At 35.2% G+C, this 22,430-nt stretch overlaps 1 protein-coding gene across 2 annotated transcripts; it reads right to left on the bottom strand.

Moving 5' to 3' along the window:
• Positions 1-14,932: 14,932 nt before the first annotated feature.
• Positions 14,933-22,175, bottom strand: LOC138317509 (lathosterol oxidase-like). 2 transcript variants are annotated; one of them, XM_069259236.1, is made up of 4 exons: positions 22,033-22,175; positions 21,082-21,312; positions 20,493-20,625; positions 14,933-19,808 (listed from the first exon to the last, which is right to left on the bottom strand). In XM_069259236.1, the coding sequence occupies exons 2-4, from the start codon at positions 21,289-21,291 to the stop codon at positions 19,252-19,254; spliced, it is 900 nt and encodes a 299-aa protein (XP_069115337.1). In that variant the 5' UTR covers positions 21,292-21,312; positions 22,033-22,175; the 3' UTR covers positions 14,933-19,251. The 2 variants fall into 2 exon arrangements, with proteins under 2 accessions (XP_069115337.1, XP_069115336.1); XM_069259235.1 differs by having other exon boundaries at positions 21,914-22,048.
• Between the last annotated feature and the right edge of the window lie 255 nt (positions 22,176-22,430).

Here is a 22,430-nt window from a genome sequence, read left to right as displayed (position 1 = left end):
TAAGTTTCAATTTCCAATATTGATATTTGTTTGGAACCAAGTTCGTCATGTGTTAATATTGGTTTGGAACAATGTTTGCAATATGTTGATATTTGTTTGCAACAAGGCTTATCATATGTTGATATTTGTTTGGAACAAGACTTGTCATATATTGATATTTGTTTGGAACAAGATTTGTCATATTTACGATTTCAGAATATTTATTGTCAGATGTTACATACAATTGGAATTGGGCAACAGGCAACATGCCTATACACCTTATCATATATTGATATTTGTTTGGAACAAGATTTGTCATATGATGATATTTGATTGGAATAAGGCTTGTCACATGTTGATATTTTTTTGGAACAAAGCTTTTTTTCTTAACATTCCATTCAGTTTCCAAATAATAGCACTTGCTGTTTAAAAATCATTACAACTTTCCAATTGGTAATGACCAGATCAATAGATGGTTATCGTGCATGACGGATGTAGATTGCATTTCTAAAGAAAACCGTGTGATGTTATGTTAAGATTATCCATAAAACATGTCTCGTAAACACTTGCATTTAAGAACAGAACAAAATTTTAAAATGTACCCCTTTATGTAGAAAATTATATTATTTGCAAATGACACTGGAATGGTCATTCTCTTAATAATTATATAGAGAATATATGGTTAATACATTACAATAAAAGGTTTATTTTTGGTACAAGACTTAGGAAAGTCGAGATAACCTTGTATTCTGTTTGTCCTGCAACCATTATAACATTCAAAACGAAAGCAAATTGCCAGTTATTTAGTTGGTTTTGCTCGAAGCGAGACGTTTCTTTGATGCATAGAAAATATACTCGTTTTTACTACCGTAGGAAATATATAAGCGCATTCGCAAACAGTACCAGTAATTCTCTTCAGTGTGTAATACAACTGAAACAATATGAAAATACTCAAAAAACAATAATTACCCATCAAAGAATTACTAAAGGGAACAACCAACTAAATGAAAAAAGACCTTCGAAATGGGCCCTGTGAATAGAATTTTGACCCGGCCACTGATTGGCTGGTTAATTACGAATTTCAAAAGTAAAAAGGTTTTCTAACAAGTAATTATTCCTAGATAATAATGATATGAAGTTGGAAAATCAGATTGAAATTTAGATTCAAAACATCAATTTTGATTATTAATAGGTAAAAAGAATTCAAGGACTATTTAGAGTAAAATGCACCTTACTTCAAAATGGCTAACCTGGTTAGATTTGGAGCTATAAGACCCAAACCTTTTTTTTTCCATCTAGTATTATATGAGAGCCTAGACTTTAATTATAGAACACAATTTCTAACTAAGAAAAGGAAAAAAATTTCGATATCGTGAATATCACGTCATTCCGGTATATATGATGTCACTTTTTAGCGGGACTAAATGTTTCATTCACAAAAGTCAAAGTTCTGGATCAAGATCAGATGCAGAACAAATTCGCGTGATCATATCGATAGATAAAGCATTTCGTATTGACAGATAAAACACAAGTTAATCTGAACTTTATTATTAGCTTCTTTTTGGAAACATTAATCATCTTCAACTCGTTGTGAATAAACATGTGTATTTAGCTGTAAGAATAATGAGGGTATGTACTTTTGGTCAAGTTATTTGAAATATTTTCCAAAACAAGACCTCTAATTTGCAAAAATTCATTATGTGCTGAATGTTTCCTATTGATATTTGCATATAGCCAGAACCATTCCACAAGTTCACATTCATAGCGTTCGCCCCTGTGAGGAAGGCTCTGGGTTCTGTCCCCTGGTCAAGACACACCAAAGTCTATAGCGCTCAGCATAGGGGGAGTGTGACGACTGGTTCGCCCGTTGTCAGTATAATGTGACCGGGTGGGATGTGTTGCTTGGTGTCTTCGGCGGCATGCTTTAGTGATATAGCACTATAAAAAGGGCAATAGTTCCACTATACAAGACGACACTACATGGAAATACCGCAGTCTCCCAAAACACGCACCTCGCACAACATACACGCAACTCACAACATACTTGGGAGGCCGTCCTTACATGACCATAGCTGTTTATAGGACGTTAATTAATCAAGCAAACAAACAAACAAGTTTACATATGACACACAACAAGTTATTTATTATGTTGGTCTTTGTAATGCACTTGTTGGTAGCTAGCACTTTAATGCGAAGCTTGTGTTGTGAGCTTGCCATAGCTGATGTATGGCGAATTTCCAATCAAAGTCATCAAATCAATATTGATTCCTTCTTTTTTATTATCTGTGGCTCAGTATCCAATCTATGTCGCTTATTACATAGACAATCATGATCAGTATACAGATATTCCTGTATTGTGTAAAACCGATAACAGAATTGTAACACATCTGGTAGAATTGATTCTCCATAACGCTTACCGTATAACGCATGCTATTGTTTTGCTAACAATTTAGTATGGACTTCAAAATCATAATTATAATGCTGCATTTATGTCCCCCGATTTCGCGATACAAAAACATCCCTTTCTTTAGGTCAGCTAAAAAGTCACTGTTACTAAAGTAGATTTTTTAAAACAGTTTAGTTTCCAGATGATAACTTGAGAAAAAATTAATGGAATTTGTTCAAACTTCATACAATGATACGAAGACAGGGGACATGTGGTGGTTGTAACACTCGCTGTAAGCTGGTTGTTTATAAATTGTGCTGTATCATTGTGAAATGTACAATAGGAGTGGACCAATTGATTTGCCCATTTACACAATTTAAGTATATCATATTTTCCGGCCTAATTTTTTGGTACTTTCGGCACTATAACTGGGTAAGAGTGTCCAATGTGGCAAAAAGAATTAAAACGAAAACACTGTGGTATAATACATGTGTATCCATTTAAAGGCTCCTATAAAAAACTTTCTGATTTAGGTTTTTGGAAGGAGTCCATACCATATTTAAGAATTGAATAAGTGTGAGTGTTGTTAAACTATTTTAATCAACAATAGTTATTTAACACAATGTGTGATGGTATTGGGGTTTTCAATGTGTTTACCATACACGCGATAACCTTAATTAATATCTTCCAAATTGGTTGTATGATAAACAGTATTTTCTTTCCAAAACCGCAATATTATGATCTATTACCATCATCAGATGGTCAGATGGTGGTCCATTCAAATCGCCAATTCTTCTTACCGCTATTTCTCAGAAAGTTTCACATTTCATATGTAGGTTCCCCAGGGGCCTAGTTGCGCATTTTGCATTTTGGGACCGAGCGGTCAACATTATGGCAACCAGGCAGCCATCTTAGATTTTGATTGCTGAAGATTGTTACCGGCATTTCGTAGAAAGTACTGAAGGGATATATCTCAAATTTCATATGTAGGTTCTCCCAGGGCCCTAGTTATACATATTGAATATTGAGACCGATCGATCGATAAGATGGCCAACAGACTGTCATCGTTGATTTTGATAACTGAAATTTGTTAACGATATCACACCCTGACTGTTAAACTAATAACAAAAACGCTATTTCTCAGAAAGCACTGAAGGGATTTGTCTGAAATTTCATATGCAGTTTTCCGTTATGTTATGCATATTGCATTTTGGAAGAGATCGGTTAACAGGATGACCGACGGGCCGTCATCTTTGATTTTTATAGTAGAACTTTGAAAAGCAGGGAAAATATCCTACTTTCAATTGTCGGACATCAAACATCATTATTTGGTGGGCGACACGATTCCACTTGGATATATAAATATAAATTTGTTATAACCTCACAGTAAAATGCTAAATATTTCAGTAGACCATCAACAGATTTACATCAAAATTTAGCTGATATTGTTTAAGATATCGTTGCACTGGCAATTAAAAAATTCAAGAATGAAACGGAAGTTCGAGCCTAAAGTATAAGAAGCACACATTAAAAAAATATAACCGCCGTATTGGTAATTGGGCATTTTCTACAAATAGAGACAGGTGTTGTTGTTCTTGAACTTATATTTGATTCGTAACTGTCCTTTGTTCCACACATAAAACATCTGAAGGATAAGTGCTCGAAGGCGCTGAACATTCTTTCCCATTCTGATAGGGGAGCAGACCGTGAAATGCTTCTACGTATCTACCAGGCACTTATTAGATCAAATCTTGACTACGGTTCGATAGTCTATGGATTGGCTCGCAAATCTTATCTAAAGATACTCGACCCAATCCAGAATCAAGGACTGCGTCTCGCACTTGGAGCTTTTCGAACAACACATGTGAAGAGTCTCAATGTGGAGGCTAATGAGCCATCTGAAGACGATCTAAGAAAGAAACTATCCTTACAGTATGCTGCTCAACTGAAATCCAATCCCAAAAACCCCGCATTTAACCTTGTATTCAATCCACAACATCAAGAAATATTTACACAAAATCAAAAATCATACCAACATTTGGCATCAGAATTTCAAAATTTTTGCAGGAACTAAATATAAATTTCGATACCATGACGAGTACACCGTATTGGATGTACCACCATGGCTCAGACAGATACCTGATATCAATTTATCTCTTCATAAGAGGGCAAAATCCAGTGCATTACCCGAAGAACACAAATCCTCCTTTCGGGAGTGTATTAGGGCTTTCCCTTACCATGTTCAGATTTACACTGACAGCTCAAAAGATGGTGATAATGCTGTGGCAGCATGCTGTACATCTAATCACTGTTCCTCTATCCGACTAACGGATGTTGCCTCCATTTCTCTGCGGAAGCATGTGCTATCGGTCTGGCGCTTGACCATATCAAAGAACGCCGCATTGAAAAGGCAATCATCTGTTCCGACTCTCTTTCGAGCCTTCATGCTTTGAAATCAAGAAACCCTAGTATCACATTAATCCAAAATCTTTCGATCCGAACATTTCGATTATCTTCTAAAACTCAAATTACTTATCTCCGGATTCCCAGTCATGTGGGTATAAACGGTAATGAAAAGGCCGATAAAGCAGCTAAGACCGCTTTTCGCCTGGCACAAACAGATTTGAAACTACCATACACTGATTTCAAACCTTATATTCAGTCAGCTATCAAACACCATTGGCAACAAAGGTGGTCTACCGAAACAAACAATAAACTGTTTAAAATACAACCTACACTTAATCATAAACTGTCCAGTCTGAGAGACCGCAGAGAGGAAGTTGTTTTCTCTTGGCTTCGAACTGGACACACATTTCTTACACATTTCTATCTACTGAAAGGGGAGGATTCTCCTGCAAGCCATGCATGTGATTCTCCTCTCACAGTGGAGCATATTTTAGTGCACTGTATTGATTTTAAACACATACGAGAAAAATATTGCGATGTCTCCGACATTTACACCTTGTTCCATGTCGTGAGACATAATCATTTTTAACAAAATATGAACGTTCTTTCATTTTATCATCGTATTAATTGAACATTTCATCGTTTCATCAACATTGTGCATGAGTTTGTCTCATGTGTTTTAGCCAAAACTATTTTATTCAACTTTCTTTTATAAAATCAACATTTACAATCTGTGTTTTAATTCTTACTTGCATTTTTCTTATCCCGATCTTTTATATGCAATCATTGTTTATATTATGATATTAATGTCTGACTTGTAGTTTAGCCCTAAATGACCGTTGTTGTCGATGGGCCGTAAAAAATTAAAATCTTTTATAGTAAACGTCCTATAAACATTCGTAAATTGGAGCGTTGAGTATAAGTACAACTAACAACTAGCGGTAAACTTGAAAAGTCCTATTGTATATAAATACCTGTATATGGGACAAAGTACCTAGTTATAAAAGACACTGCGAGAAGCGATAGTATGACAGATGCTATAAGATCTAATATACATTATGTAAGTAATGAAAGCCTTTTAGAGGAAACAAACATAACTACATGTACATTTCGGGTTTAACAATGAAAGTAATTTTGGAAATATTCACAAGTACAATTTACACTGTAAGGTTTTATAATGATAATATTCGTGGAAATATTCACAGTTACATGAACATCTTAAGGTTTTATAATAGGGAAAAAAGATTTTTTTATGTAAAACAAAGAAATCAATATTTGAACTCACCCAGTTAGAGTCGATCCGTGTCGGTGGTTAGACTAATTCCATGTTGGTACCACACTGTCTTTATATAACTCAATTAGCCCTAGTCGTGGTATACCGGTCTACGTCACACCTTTGTGATATCCGGGCTTGCCATGGCTCTCCTTTCATCTGAGCACAACTGATGGAGCCTCAATGATAGACATTTAATAATAAACCCATAATAAACACAACGTTAATTTTAGACGAGGTTGGTCATAAAAGTTGACGCGTATGTGATAATTATGATATCTCTCTTTCTTTCACTGTTAATTTTAGATTATACAAAATCCAACGAGAGAGAAGACGTACAGTTTTTGTGTAGTTCATACAACAGTTGTACATTTTAAAAATGAAGCTATACCAGATTGCATTTCAAAATAGAAAAAATATAGGATATTTACTTTTAAACCATCCTTCTCTTTTCTTTAGACGATTGGTTTTCCATGTTTTGTGTGAAATATCTGTGGAGGCCAATCAGAAGTAGTTTAAATGTGTTGTTAATACGAATGTTAAAGTTACTTTACTTAAAACCTATTTTGCATAAACAACACAAAATGATCGAGCATCTTTAATTAAAAAAAACCCGTCTACTATCATTATAATAACAATTCAAGCAATTTAACTTTAGTCACATATGGTAATAGATATATAATCAAAGCGTTTGTATATTCAGAATCCAGAATGCAGTAATTGATTTCACTAATTAACTTTGCATCTACATGTGTATAAGTTAACGAGCAGCTTAATAATTTGGACGTTCAAACTATAATGATATGCATTTCGAAGTTTTGAATTAATTTAATGATGCTAATTTTATATAAACTAAGACGCAAACTTACATTAATCAGAAAGCCAGGATCCAGACAATGAATAGTCCAGAGATTTTTCATGTAAATGAATCCGAGAAATTTTACTGTGATTTTTGTGATTATATATATTCGAAGTTTGTACTTACCACTGATATCAAACCCCGTACATCCATAGTCTATAAATCGTCTGACTGTCAGATGTTCCCCTGTTTATTTCCAAGGGACAATACCACGGTTTATTACAGTAGTACCTAAGGGTATTACAATAGTAGAATTTTCATTTCATCACCTAACAATATAATAGCTTAATTAGCACCACCTGTCATTTCACCGCTACTCTTGTTTACTACAACAAACGATATGGAACACTGCCGTAAATATAACAAATCAAAGTACAAAGCACATACATATATATATGATGTGTTAACTGCTGATAACTCCCACTCCACTATTTATATGTGGCGACATTCTTATATGTAAATAGCCTTGCGACTCTTGCAACTGAAACTTTTAACGATATTGTGTTATATGTTACTTTTACAAGGCAACTAGATGCACTGCGAATAATGAGCTTAGTGACATTTATCACATGTAGTTTACAAACCTATAATTTTTCTCTTTTTTTTGTGAATTGGATTCCAAATGAAAGGAGTGCTGCACGGTAGCATAATATAATTTAAATGTAAAATCCAACAAAAACGAAATTTATCGATTTACATTATTGTCGTGGTCATGAGTTTTCTCTCTCTGCAGATTTAGATTAAACTAAACTACGTGTGATGTCATGATTTAACCAATTGTCACCAAACTTCACAAATTAAGATAATAGGCATCATTTTTTGCAAGTGCTTGAATAAAGATTGCGTTGTGATTGCGATAAATGTGCGGAAATAGTCAAAATAAGTCAGTTTTATTTTTAAAACTACATGTATGTAGTATACGCTTGTATGTTGTCATAAAGAAATTTGAGATGTTCTTTGTTGTTATATTATTGAATGATTTTCCTATAGATGTGATAATAAGTTTAAAATCTGCCCTAAGGCATTATAGTTTTATTTTTGTGGAGTGACCATTTACATATAGTATTCACATAACAAAAGTGTTTTTAACCTTCATTGAGGCAATGGTGTCATTGATAAGCTTGAGTAGACACATTTCATATCAATTTGTACGATATATTGTCATGTCGTTTAATTGTGATAATATCTTTTATGCTATTAATATCGGTTACATCCGGGTTTACCTATTGGATAATGGTCATTTTAACATTAAAACCCATTCCTGATTCGCGAACATCAGTTGGATCCCCAACCTTCAAAGCCGCTACTACGGATATTTGACAATATTTCTTGGATTACCAAATAGTGAACTGTGGGTGTTAACATTATTCAAATCGTGAACTTTTATATGGTGGTTCGACATCTCCGGACAACTAATTCAGAGTCTACGTTGAATTACCAATACGAATGAACTTTCATTTTATTTCTGTGCAATGTGTCACTATTTTTTTATTGATGATATGAGAACCAAATACAATTAAGAAGCAAATGCCAATTGAATTTTTCGTTTTGTGTCCTGCTTATTATATCATTACCAAAGAACCGAACTTGAAAACAACACAAACATGTTTCTTATTAAAATTGGTTGAGAATCCGGATATCAAACGTTTGTTGACATTTAGGTGTCCACTCAAATTTTACGTCATTGTTGAGTAGTTTGTTTAGAGGAGCTGTGATTTTGCTATGGTCTTTGACAAAATTTCTGTAATAGTTACAGAGTTCAAGAAAGGAGCGTACTTGCTTTTCAGTTGTAGGAGTTGGAAAGGAACGGACAGCGTCTGTTTTTGAGGCGTCTCCTTTCACACCGTCTTTAGAAATGACATGTCCAAGTTAGTGGACCTCTGGACGAGCAATTGAGCACTTACTGGCCTTGAGCGTAAGGCCAGAACTTTGTCATGAGAGCTTGAAAGCTAGCGGGGGCATTCACTAAACCGAATGGCATGCGTTTCCATTGATAAACGCCTGATGGAGTAACAAAAGATAAATTATGAGCTGTGTCAGGGTCCATGGGAATCTGCCAGAATTCAGAAGCTAAGTCGAGAGTAGAAAAGAATTGAGCATGCGATTCACCAATTCAATCAAAGACATCATCAAGACGTGGAAGAGGAAAGGCGATTTGCTTAGTAGCAGCATTGAGCTTCCTATAGTCTACTGCAAAGCGCAGTTGACCATTACGCTTTTTAACCATAACTACTGGCGATTGCCATAGACTAGTTGACTCCTGAATAATGTCATTATCAAGCATTTCTTGAATTTACCTGTTCATTTCTGCTTTTACTTCAGGGCTTTGTCTATAGAATCGTTGGCGAATGGGGGATTCATCAAATGTCTATTCGATGTGGTGATTCAAGAGTGTTTCCTAACTCTGACAGGTTTGTGGCAAAAACTGATCTATTTTTAAGAAGAAAAGAAGAGAGAAGATTTTTTTGTTGCTGAGAGAGATTAGAGGTCTACAGGTCAAACGATAGGTCGTTCTCTGGAACTACATTGTCATCAGTGATGGAAGTATCTACTGGGTGTCTAAAGACATGATAGAATTTTCTTCAAAAAGAGAGACTGATGCAACTGTTTGATTCTTTTTTATTTTCATATCCCTGTTGGTTGGGTTCATAATTTGCATACAAGACAACTTCCCTTTCTTGATGTAGGCTATACTTTTTGCTCCTGCTAACTTTAATTTAGTGAGAGATGGGGAAGGTTCCAGGATTACAATAGAGCCTAAGGGTAAATGTGATACTTTGACAAGTAACTGACATAAAATCCATAACAAATATCATCCCTTGGTCAAATAGAGAGACAAAGGACACCAAGACTGCGAGGAATTTTACCGCCAGCTACTCGAACACTAAGGTCAGATTTTTGTAAGTTTGATATGTCAATGGAAAGTTTCGTCAACATAGGCAAGGCTACACAAGAAATAGTTGCATCTGTGTCTACTTGTGCTTTCACTGGAAGGCCATTGGCCTCAACACTTACAGAATTCCTATCGACCGCTGTCACCAATGACACACATTCACTGGGAGTTAGTGGTTTAACGGGTTTGGAGGAAGGTTTTGAAGACGGTTCTTTGATTAGTTTGTTAGCTGAAAAAAGGTGCCTATCCTTGTTGGGGATAGGCTCCTATCCCTAGCACCTATTGTTAAAGTTGCCTCTACCCCTCCTTTTTGTCCTCATGCAATCAGGGTTGTTGCTGAAGTAATTTCAAGCATATTTTTATCACAGGGACCTGGCACGATTTTTTTCAACCAACAGTATACATATACAATATCATATTATAATATATATGATATATACAATGTATATTATAGTATGATACTTCATATGTGTACTGTTGGTTAAAAAATCGTGCCATGTCCCTGTGATTGTGATTCTGTACATTCACTAGATGGAACTAACATCGCCGTAGAATGAGCCTTAAGCTACATCGTATAGGAAATTGTGTACTACGGTGAAGGGACGTGTTCGTGGAGGACGTGTCAGTATACAATTACGTTTGCGAAGAAATCTACTTCAAATTGACAAGTGATGGACAGCAGTATTACCACTGGAACTTGATGTTCTGTCAATAATATATAGCATAAAAGAATATATAAATACCCCTATATACTATATAAAAACAAAAAACGATCTCAATGCAAAACCACCTGATTTTTATATGTTGTTTTGGTATGTTAAATCTACAATGAGGATTATTAAATAATCGATACTCCAGAGGTTACTATCACTATCATCATATCCACCCCTGAATTACAATGTCAAACTGAAAGCGTTTCAGGGGAAACGCATCTGGAATCATCACATCACAGGACAAAGAGATGTCCTATGAAGACAACAGAAAACTCAAAACCATACTGTGTACCGTTATTGGATTCTTTTGATGTGCATAAAACAACCAATTTATATAATTACCTGTCGCATCTGTTGTTGGACACAGGCCCTTCAGTTTTGCCATGGCATTGCCAAGGGGTGGGTATAACGACAGCGATAGTCACCATGAGATAGCTATCTGGGTGTTAATTAAGACCTGTGTAACTTATTGACCTTCGTCTTAATGCGTTTAATATTATCAACCACTCATCATGTACATGTATGAGGCTTTGGTCTTAGTATCATGTATGACAATCATCGAACAATTAACACATAAGGTCAACCCAACTTATATTGATCTTTGTACGATATATTGTTCCTTATTACAGTATACCATGATCAGTTGCACAATTGTGGGCGTGACGTGTGAGTGCATGCCTTTGATTCTTTATATGTGTTTGGTACGACAAGCTTATTTGCTATTATCCACAGAGGAACTGGATTGTAATATTTTGGGAACCTTTCATGATGGAATACTGCATAGAAATAGCCTGAAAGGATGGGAAACCAACAACAAACACAATATACATGTACAATGTTGGTGAATTAAGCAGCATGCTTCAGTGATACATGTATAGCACTATAAAAGGGGCAACACTATACAAGAAACAAGAGATCCCAGAGGGATCTTGGCGCCCACCCAAAAATGATCTATGTCTGACAATGGAAAGAGGGATCTTTACCCTGCTTTTCAAACTTTTTCAAACACACTAGATCGCTATAGTACTTTCTAAGAAATAGTGGTAACAATTTCAACAATGAAATCTAAGATGGCGGCCAGTTGGCCATCTTGTTTACCGATCAGTCCCGAAAGGCATTATGGATCAGTCCTAAAAGGTACTATGCACAACTAGGGTCCTAGGGGAATCTATATATGAAATTTGAGAAAGATCCCTTCAGTACTTTTTGAGAAATAGCGGTAACAAACCGTCGGTCGGCCATCTTGTTTACTGATCGGTCCCAAAATACAATATGCACAACTAGGATGCTAGGGGAACCTGTATATGAAATTTGAGAAAGATCCCTTCAGCACTTTTTGAGAAATAGCGGTAACAAACTTTAACTATCAAAATCCACGATGCTTGCGGCCATCTCGTTCACCGATCGGTCCCAAAATGCAATATGCACAACTAGGGTCCTAGGGGAATCTATATATGGAATTTGAGAAAGATCCCTTCAGTACTTTTTGAGAGACCAAACTTTAACTATCAAAATCCAAGATGGCCGCCTGTCGGCCATCTTGTTCATCGATCGGTCCCAAAATGCAATATGCACAACTGAGGCCCTAGGGTAACCTTTATATGAAATCTGAGAAAGATCCCTTCAGTACTTTTTGAGAAATAGCGGTACCAATTTTTAACTATCAAAATCCAAGATGGTCGGCCATCTTGTTCATCGATCGGTCCCAAAATGCAATATGCACAACTAGGGCCATAGGGGAATCTATATATGAAATTTGAGAAAGATCCCTTCAGTTCTTTTTGAGAAATAGCGGTAACAAACTTTAACTATCAAAATCCAAGATGGCCGCCTGTCGGCCATCTTGTTGACCGATCAGTCCCAAAATGCAATATGCACAACTAGGGTCCTAGGGGAACCTACATATGAAATTTGAGAAAGATCCCTTCAGTACTTCCTGAGAAATAGTGGTAACAAGAATTGTTAAAGGACGGATGGACGGACCACGGACCACGGACAAAAGGCGATTTGAATAGCCCACCATCTAATGATAGTGGGCTAAAAACACGACTATATCGCAGTCTCCCAAAACAGACATGAAAGATGACTCCGCGGTCCAGTCTTATGGAGTCAAACGTCGTGTGTACATGTACAATACAAACAATTTACAAAAGTCATAAATATCTTTTAATCTTTAAAATGACAGACTGATTGACACAAGATGTCAATTAACAAGAAAGAGATCACAAAACAATCAACAAACAGATACCTATATCTATTAACAATGCAATTAATTAAAATAGCAGACTGAATATATATAGACTTCTCGTGGTGCATACAATGAACAAGAGATCCCAGAGGGATCATGGCGCCCACCAATGAATGATCTATGTCTGACAATGGAAAGAGGGATCTTTTCCCTGCTTTTCAAACTTTTTCAAACACGACTACACATAAAATTTGAGACAGATCGCTGCAGCACTTTCTAAGAAATAGTGGCAACAAACTTCAACAATGAAATCCAAGATGGCGGCCGTGTAGCCATCTTGTTGACCTATCAGTTACAAAATGCAATATGCACAACTAAGGCCCTAAGGGAACCTACATATAAAATTTGAGAGACATCCTTTCAGTACTTTTTTTAAAAATAGCAATAACAAACTTTAACTATCAAAATCCAAGATGGCTGCCAGACGGCCATCTTGTTGACTGATTGGTCCCAAAACGCAATATGCATATCTAGGGCCCTAGGGGAACCTATGTATGGAATTTGCTTGAATTCCCTTCAATACTTTCTGAGAAATAGCGGTAACAAACTTCCACTACCAAAATTCAAGATGGCCGTCTGTCTTGTTGACAATTCAGTATCAAAACACAATATGCACAACTAGGGCCCTAGGGGAACCTACATATGAAATTTGAGAAAGATCCCTTCAGTACTTTCTGAGAAATAGCGGTAACAAACTTTAATTATCAAAATCCAAGATGGCCGCGTGTCCGCCATCTTGTTGACCGATCGGTCCCAAAATGCAATATGCACAACTAGGGTCCTAGGGGAACCTGCATATGAAATTTGAAAAAGATCCCTTTAGTACTTTCTGAGAAATAGCGGTAACAAACTTTAACTATCAAAATCCAAGATGGCCGCCTGTCGGCCATCTTGTTAACCGATCGGTCCCAAATTGCAATATGCACAACTAGGGTCCTAGGGGAACCTACATATGAAATTTGAGAAAGATCCCTTCAGTACTTTCTGAGAAATAGCGGTAACAAACTTTAACTATCAAAATCCAAGATAGTCGCCTGGCAACCATCTTGTTGACCGATCGGTCCCAAAATGCAATATGCACAACTAGGGCCCTAGGGGAACCTACATATGAAATTTGAGAAAGATCCCTTCAGTACTTTCTGAGAAATAGCGGTAACAAACTTTAATTATCAAAATCCAAGATGGCCGCGTGTCCGCCATATTGTTGACCGATCGGTCCCAAAATGCAATATGCACAACTAGGGTCCTAGGGGAACCTGCATATGAAATTTGAGAAAGATCCCTTCAGTACTTTCTGAGAAATAGCGGAAACAAACTTTAATTATCAAAATCCTAGATGGCCGCGTGTCCGCCATATTGTTGACCGATCGGTCCCAAAATGCAATATGCACAACTAGGGTCCTAGGGGAACCTGCATATGAAATTTGAGAAAGATCCCTTTAGTACTTTCTGAGAAATAGCGGTAACAAACTTTAACTATCAAAATCCAAGATGGCCGCCTGTCGGCCATCTTGTTAACCGATCGGTCCCAAATTGCAATATGCACAACTAGGGTCCTAGGGGAACCTACATATGAAATTTGAGAAAGATCCCTTCAGTACTTTCTGAGAAATAGCGGTTACAAACTTTAACTATCAAAATCCAAGATGGCCGCCTGTCGGCCATCTTGATGACCGATCGGTCCCAAAATGCAATATGCACAACTAGGGTCCTAGGGGAACCTACATATGAAATTTGAGAAAGATCCCTTCAGTACTTTTTGAGAAATAGCGGTAACAAACTTTAACTATCAAAATCCAAGATGGCCGCCTGTCGACCATCTTGTTCGCCGATCGGTCCCAAAATGCAATATGCACAACTAGGGTCCTAGGGGAACCTACATATGAAATTTGAGAAAGATCCCTTCAGTACTTTCTGAGAAATAGAGGTAACAAACTTTAACTATCAAAATCCAAGATGGCCGCCTGTCGGCCATCTTGTTGACTGATCGGTCCCAAAATGCAATATGCACAACTAGGGCCATAGGGGAACCTACATATGAAATTTGAAAAAGATCCCTTTAGTACTTTCTGAGAAATAGCGGTAACAAGAATTGTTAACGGACGGACATCTGATGATGGTGGGCTAAAAACCACTTTATATTTGCGTAAATTCTAAGAGCTTAACGCAAATTCAACTGTTATAAATATGTGAAAGCTTTATTTCCAGAAAGAGCTGTTGATCCAAAATGATGACACAGCTATCTATCTATACACGACTATAAAGAGGTTAACATCACAGTCAGATGTGAATCACTAGCACCTTAACTAAAACTTTTAACAAACATGTGTACAAATACCTTGAATGATCTGTGGAATTTAACTTTCTTAAGAAAACAACAATACATTAAAATAAAGTGTTTCACATTTATGTATATGATTCAGCATGTACATTTTACAAGTCAAAGTGGTAAAATTTTCAAGTACATTCATGTCTATTTCAATGGTTGATGATCATCGCATATTCTTCTATTTTTATTTCTTTGTTAAAACATACGCCATAAATATCATTTCATTTTTTAGGGTAAAAAAGAATAATGTATTTGAAAGCATTCATATTCTTTGAAAAAAAATAGAACATCAATAGAATTAACACAGTCAAATGGCGTCATCTCGGTGGAATACAGGTACACCAAAAAAAAAAAAAATATCAAAACCTTTATTATAGCATGACTTTGAAAAAGTGATATGTTTATAATTAAAGTAGGAATACACATATTGTTTTAAACAATGATTAGAAATTTTTCATAAGAAATGCTGAGCTCCGGTAATAAATAGAACGACAATATCAATCGGACAGAAAACCACATTTGAGATATTAAAGCTTTTGTTCATTTATATTGTTAAGAATTATGTACTTTTCATCAATAAAGCAATAAATCAATAATTTGTATATATAATGAGGGCATATAATATCATATATCAATAACATAAATTGAAAATTATAACGAACAAAATAATCAAAAGTAAATAAAGCAGCCACATAATATTATGTGTGTATGTTAAATATATTACAAATCACTTAACAGTGATTTATTACAATTTCTAATATGTAAGTTATCAATAGTTAACCCATGTATAAAGACCACCCTAGAGACCAAGATTGTCTTTATAGGGACAAGAGCTCTCTAAACACATGTCAAATTGTTTAAATTGATAAATTGCGACACTGAGAGATTAGTCTTACTAAAAAGGTGACACTTCTACAGAAGTGGTTTCTAAGGCAGGTTTGACTACAGTTTAAAATTGTTCAAAAGCCACTGCAAAAATTGGTTTAAGATATAGAATAAATCAAGAATAAAAAAATATGAAGGAAACAGCAAACAAATTATGCATTATTTTTTGTATATATACATGTACAGTGTAAGATAGACAAATGTTATATCATACTTGTAGTGATCTTTAAAGAACTAGAGTGAATTATTAAAAAATTATAAGATATACAGACATCAGCACTATGAACTGAAAAGGTTCTGCTGATCTGAAAAGAAGTATTTGCACTTTAAACACATATATGACATATTAGATATTGCTACCATAGGTTTAAAAGGTATCGTAAGTGAAACATTCTAAAACAGTTGTAATAGTTAACATAGAGCAGTTTTATTTTGCGAGTCAAAACCTTTAGACTTTAACTTCAAAGCTTAATATCTAGCTTTATATGGACATTCAATTGTGGTCTATTATTTCACTGATCATTTCAATGTCACAAGAAATGATCGAAACAGCATTCACACACAAAATATTAGTCACAATATATACTTTGCACCTGGGGCCAAGGATGGATATATTATGCTACCGCAGCTTTTAAAGCTAGGTACCGAAAACAAGTTCATTGTATTTTAAGTTTAATTAATGAAAGTAAAAATTTTACGGTGGGGAAAAATCCATAAGATAATAAATTGTACTGTCAAATTCCATACAAAATGATACAAATGATAAGAGAAGGTCACTCTGTGATAAAACAACGATATTATGCCCTTGATTATTCTAAAACTTTGTAACCAGTATTTAAAACACAGAAACTCTTCTCTATTTCAATAAGATTCTATTGCAAATATTATTTTTCATATTGCAAGAAAATATTGCCATTAAACTGGACAGAAAAATCTCTAAAATAAAATAATTAATTAAATTATGCAAGAGTTAAGTTATTTGATACATGCATTTATGTAAAACTAGACTTATGGGTATAGAATATATATAATTCTCAAAAAATTAACAAAGCATTGAAATTATGAAGTGACAGTAACACCCTTATAACAAAACAATGATTACATTAAGGTTCATCAGTAACAGGTCAATATTCACATAAACAATATAACTGAATACTAATTGGTATCAACAGTGATAAATATAACAGCAGAGACATATACAACAAACTGTGATAAGAAATAGATATGGTAATGGCTGTTTTTGGCCCCTAAATCTACCTGTACCAAATTTCAAATTAAGTAATTAGAAATTAAGTTGCTGGGTTTGAAATATTGAATATGCCCCCGATAAAAGCTTAATGATATTTTTGTTGACAGAAAGTATCTTTTTGCTATATAACTTAATTTGCATAAATTACGCAAAAAGAAAATTTGGTCAATTTTGGCATATTTTTTTTTATAGTTTTTCTTTTAAAAGTAATAGAGCAAAACCTAGAACAAACTTTATATTTTAAGGGAATTAGCAGACACGAAGAATATACATCATTTTGAGAAATATAACGTTTGTTCTAGAATGCGCTCTATGTTAACTAGATGAAAAACTGCATAAAAAAGACCAATTTTGATGAACTGTTATAATTTAAACTGAATTATATACATACACACAATAAAAGTCATTATCATATCCCCTTGTTTATTTTGTTACAGGGATGTATCTGATTTTCTAAAAAGATTCTGTAACAGCTATACATAATACAATAACAGCATGACAACCCAGGACCCAAAAATAATAATCTAACAACGATACATAAGTTTCGGGATACCAAAATGACATTAGTATCGTATGATTATCATCAATTAGTCCCATCTTCAGGTGATTGTGGGGAAGGTGGAACTGACTTTGTGCAGCCCATATCATATACACTTGTTGAGTCAATGCTCAGTTACTGACACATTCTCATTATCTGTTAAAGTGGACCAAGGGAAGTAACTCTGATGAATCTCAGCATGGAAAATAATGGGAAGCCATCTACCATCAATGATAGTTTTGTCTTTTTTTAAACAATAATCTTCTCTTATTTGCAAACATTGATTGTTTTAACATTTATATTGCATATGGAAGGGAGAATATTTAAAAGAAAAAAACAAAACAAAAAAAACTTTAAAGCAATAACATAATAAAAAAACATGCCCAAATCAGGTAAATTCAAAATAATGTTTAACATATAATATGTATATCATGTAATATGTATATGTATCAGAGCTCAATATTACCCTGTTCAAGTTGAACTTGAAATACACATGTATTTATAATATGCTATGGTGACTCCATTCAAGAGTCAAACTAAATGTTAAAACATGCTTAACTTAGAAGCAATAAGCACTCCAACACTACCTGTCTAAAAATATTTACTCTGATCGTACATCGGAGTATTAAGACGATCCTAATATCAATCAATCTCTATTACCCCTATAAGGCACTGTCAACATTGATACGGTATGTAATGTAACTCAAGGTATCTAAAACAAGATCTCTCTGTGCGATCTTGATGCTCGCCATTGATAGATCTTTATAACGGATGGATCTATTCTCTGCTTTTGACCATTAAAGCTTAGTTTTGATAACATAGGGCCTTATACACATTACAATAATGAGGAAAAAACCCTTAAGTATCTAAATAGTAGAAAAAAATCATTTGTCAATATGGTATTTGGTTGGTTATACACGTTCTGTCAAAATGTACTTCAGTACTTTCTGAGATATAGCAAGGGCATAACAATCTTCAAAATTGAAAATGACTCTTTGTCAGCCTAAAATAATGCAGAAATCTAGGACATTTTCATCAGTTCTTCAGGAACAACATAATAACATTCAAAAGTACCTGTTTTATAATAAAAGTAAAATTATCAAAATTATGATTGGTCCAAAGAAGATTTAACAATTAAATATAAAATAAATGAAGGAAGAATGTGTGTACAATAACAGGTGTTAACCAACTTATCTCTAGGCTTGATTGAATTTTGGGCACCAGTATTTTGTGGATGATCAGAAACTGTGAAAATACTCACAGGCACAGTAGAAGAATATCACCTAAAATCACGAAATCAAATCAACGTAAAAAGTTTGTTTGGCATGGAAAGGTGAAATTAATTTTCGTAAGTTGCAGAAACACAAATCATCTAAAAAAAAATCACCAAGTGAGGGCCAGATAGTGTTAATGTTGTTTACCTCGTTACTTCAGGAACAAATATTAAAATCTGAACTATCAAGTTGGCCTGGTCATCTCATCTTCTACATAGATTAGTCAATCTTCTCATTCCCTACCTCGTTAACATATCCATTCCTTACAGTACCATTCCTCTTTGTTCCGTTTAAACAACTCTTAGCCTTCAACATCTCCACTAATGGCCCTTTACCTTCGAAAGAGCTGGGGTTCCTAAAGGAGCCACCGATGCGGTCCCACAGGGTGAAGAATTGGCCGTAGTTGTAGTTATAGAAGAGGTGATGATCGGTGTGGTGGGCTGAACCATTGACAACCGGCTTCAACACATCAGGGACCTTGTAGTTCGCATCGTGAATGGACACAGTCCAGATATTGACAAAGACGAAGAGTGCAAGATACGTATACTTGTGGAGAGGAAACAGAAAAGGGTAGATATGGTAAGGACAGCTCTGGAGGAAACCATCCAGGGGGTGGAATGCATGGCTGGCGTACGGTGTGGGCACCTTCCATCGATGGTGGTCTTTGTGTATGTATTTATAGATGGACCGATGATGGAGGAATCGGTGGATCCAGTAGATACACATATCCGTAAACAGGATAAATGTAACCACGCTTGTCAGGATGAATATCAAATCTGTAGCATAAAACATAAGGGTTCGACATAAACATATCTGTATATATAAATGTAATCAACACTGCCTGTAAGAAGCAACACCATATGGTTTAATGTAATACAAACTTATACACAATACATCTTTAGGGTTAGTATGTGACACTGGTATATACTGTGATTAGTGGTTGGTGACATGTTCTGTATTTGCATATTACAGAGTTATCTGCCCTTGTGGGTAGGTATTGATTGTGACGTTTGGTGATAATGTTTGGTGAAATGATGTTTAGTGATAATGATGTTTAGTGATAATGATGTTCTGTGATAATGATGTTTGGTGATAATGATGTTCTGTGATAATGATGTTTAGTGATAATGATGTTCTGTGATAATGATGTTTGGTGATAATGATGTTTGGTGATAATGAAGTTTGGTAAAATGACGTTTGGTGATAATGATGTCCTGTGATAATGATGTTCAGTGATAATGATGTTTGGTGATAATAACGTTTGGTTATAATGATGTTTGGTGATAATGATGTTTGGTGAAATGACGTTTGGTGATAATGATGTCCTGTGATAATGATGTTTGGTGATTATGATGTTTGGTGATAATGATGTTTGGTGACAATGAGGTTTGGTGATAATGACATTTGGCAATAATGATATGATATTGACATCTTGAGAGAAGAGCTTTTACTCTACTTACCGAGTTTTGACGTGCCTACATCATCGTAAAGCTTACTGTAGCCTCTGACCTCGATAAAAAACAGCACATTAGTTGGCACACTCATCAGTGGAACAGATTTGATTGTGTAGAGGATCTCCAGTTTTATCTGGTTCTGAACAAAAAAAAATATCATCAGCTAACACAAAACATAGTGATATACACATAATATTATCTCATCATCACTATTTTACTCACCATTCATTTCAGGTGAGGTAATATTATCTGATAGAATAGATATTACAGCTGAATCATATGATAGAATAAGATGAAATTAACTAGAACACCGAGACATCAAAAATGACCTTTGAAATTACCATTCAAAGATATCAATTTAACCTTGACCTTAATATTCTTGACCTTAAAACCTTGAACTTAACCCCTTCCCAGTCAAACCCTTGTTTAGTTGTGAATATACTTAAATTCATAATACTATCACAAAATGTTTATTAGAATAAGGTTTAAAACTTCTATTTATTTCTCATTGCTAAAATCCAATATGGCCACTGAGCAGACATTTTGTATCTGGTCAGTCCTAAATGTTACACAACAGATCTAACTATATACTTACCGGTAGGAACAGGGGGTGCTCCATCAGGCGTTTGTCATATAAAAACAGATAGCTAATCGTGGCTGTTATCAGGTACAGGAGATATCCTCCTATATTGGTCACTAGAAACAAACTGACCACTTGTCGGACTGGGTCATCCTCGGACCAGCTGGATGGGTAGACATACGGAGTCAGAAAGTACTGATCAGCGTAATTCAGCACAATGTCCATCTCCTCAATTCAATGATGTGGCTACAATGGTAAATAATTAATGAATATTATCTTGTTAATTTCAAGTATTAATTGTTAATCTTGGCCATGTAATTTCAAGTACTTATTATAACTTGAATACACATATCATGGATATGGAACGTCATCAAGTTTGGAGTTGGGAGGTTTGACTGTAATTGTAAGTCTAGCTCATACTAGGGTCAGAGGTGTCCAAACTTCCTAAGAGGATAGAAGATACAAAGATTAAAGACAAACTTCATGTTTAGCAAGCCAGTCAATACAATTAAAATATTTCTTTTGATATCCATTGTTTTACACTGCACTCAATGTAAGATTGAACAATTCCAACTTTAGCGCTAATTTCAATTTAGACTGTGTTTTCAGTACTCAGTAAGAGTTTGACAGATCAGTAGATTGGCCACAGGCGTCTGCTCCTGGTTTGATAAAAAATACAATAGCCTACCCCTACTATATGAACAGGGGTAGGACATTGTATTTTTCCAAAACCAGATGCAGACGGCTATAGATAGGCGAAAGTATCGTGTGGAAAATTACGATCACACCATCACGACAGCTGATCATGATAGGTTAACTGGCGAATCTTAACGTTAGGCCTACTTACTTCATGAGCCGATTTTCTACCGTAGTACAGACTTGTGCTAAGTTTTGTACATGTCAATGTGCCATTTTCTACGTTATATTAACAGTGATAAAAGCCTATTCCGGTACAATGCGACTCACCTGATTTCTGTTTCTAACATAACATGTCAAAACAATTGTATGTATAAATGCGATGTAGTTCCGAATGGTTAAGCGCTCGCCTTCCCGTAACAAGTTGAAGCGATTGTTAGCTGTTGTGATTTATACAAAAAGACCATGCAGTACGTTTATAAATGTTACAAGAAGCTTCATAAGCATTCAAGTAACGAGAACTCAACTACATATGTAGCTCACAATGCTATGTATTTAAATCTACATGCACTTCACATATACAGTACGTAACTCAGGCCTATAAGAATATCGGTTTCAGAATATCTGCGAACCCATCTCGGATCTGAATGACTTATCTCCCTTTCATCGATGATCGTCCTACTTTAGAACCTACGTTTATACATGCCTGTTATGAACCGTTTCAAACA

This window comes from Argopecten irradians, chromosome 3, assembly GCF_041381155.1.
Source record: "Argopecten irradians isolate NY chromosome 3, Ai_NY, whole genome shotgun sequence".
In the NCBI taxonomy this organism is placed as follows: Eukaryota; Metazoa; Mollusca; class Bivalvia; order Pectinida; family Pectinidae; genus Argopecten; species Argopecten irradians.
The sequence above is the reverse complement of the archived record's forward strand: the minus strand, read 5'-3'. Positions and strand labels throughout refer to the sequence as shown.

What these genes read in the sequence shown, in the direction of transcription:
- LOC138317509 (XM_069259236.1), bottom strand. Translation starts at nt 21,291, where the DNA reads ATGGACATTGTGCTGAATTACGCTGATCAGTACTTTCTGACTCCGTAT. An exon ending in AGCACCCCCTGTTCCTACCG is followed by an intron (nt 20,626 to 21,081) that starts GTAAGTATATAG and finishes TTTTTTGTTCAG; the next exon opens with AACCAGATAAAACTGGAGAT. An exon ending in TGTAGGCACGTCAAAACTCG is followed by an intron (nt 19,809 to 20,492) that starts GTAAGTAGAGTA and finishes TTTATGCTACAG; the next exon opens with ATTTGATATTCATCCTGACA.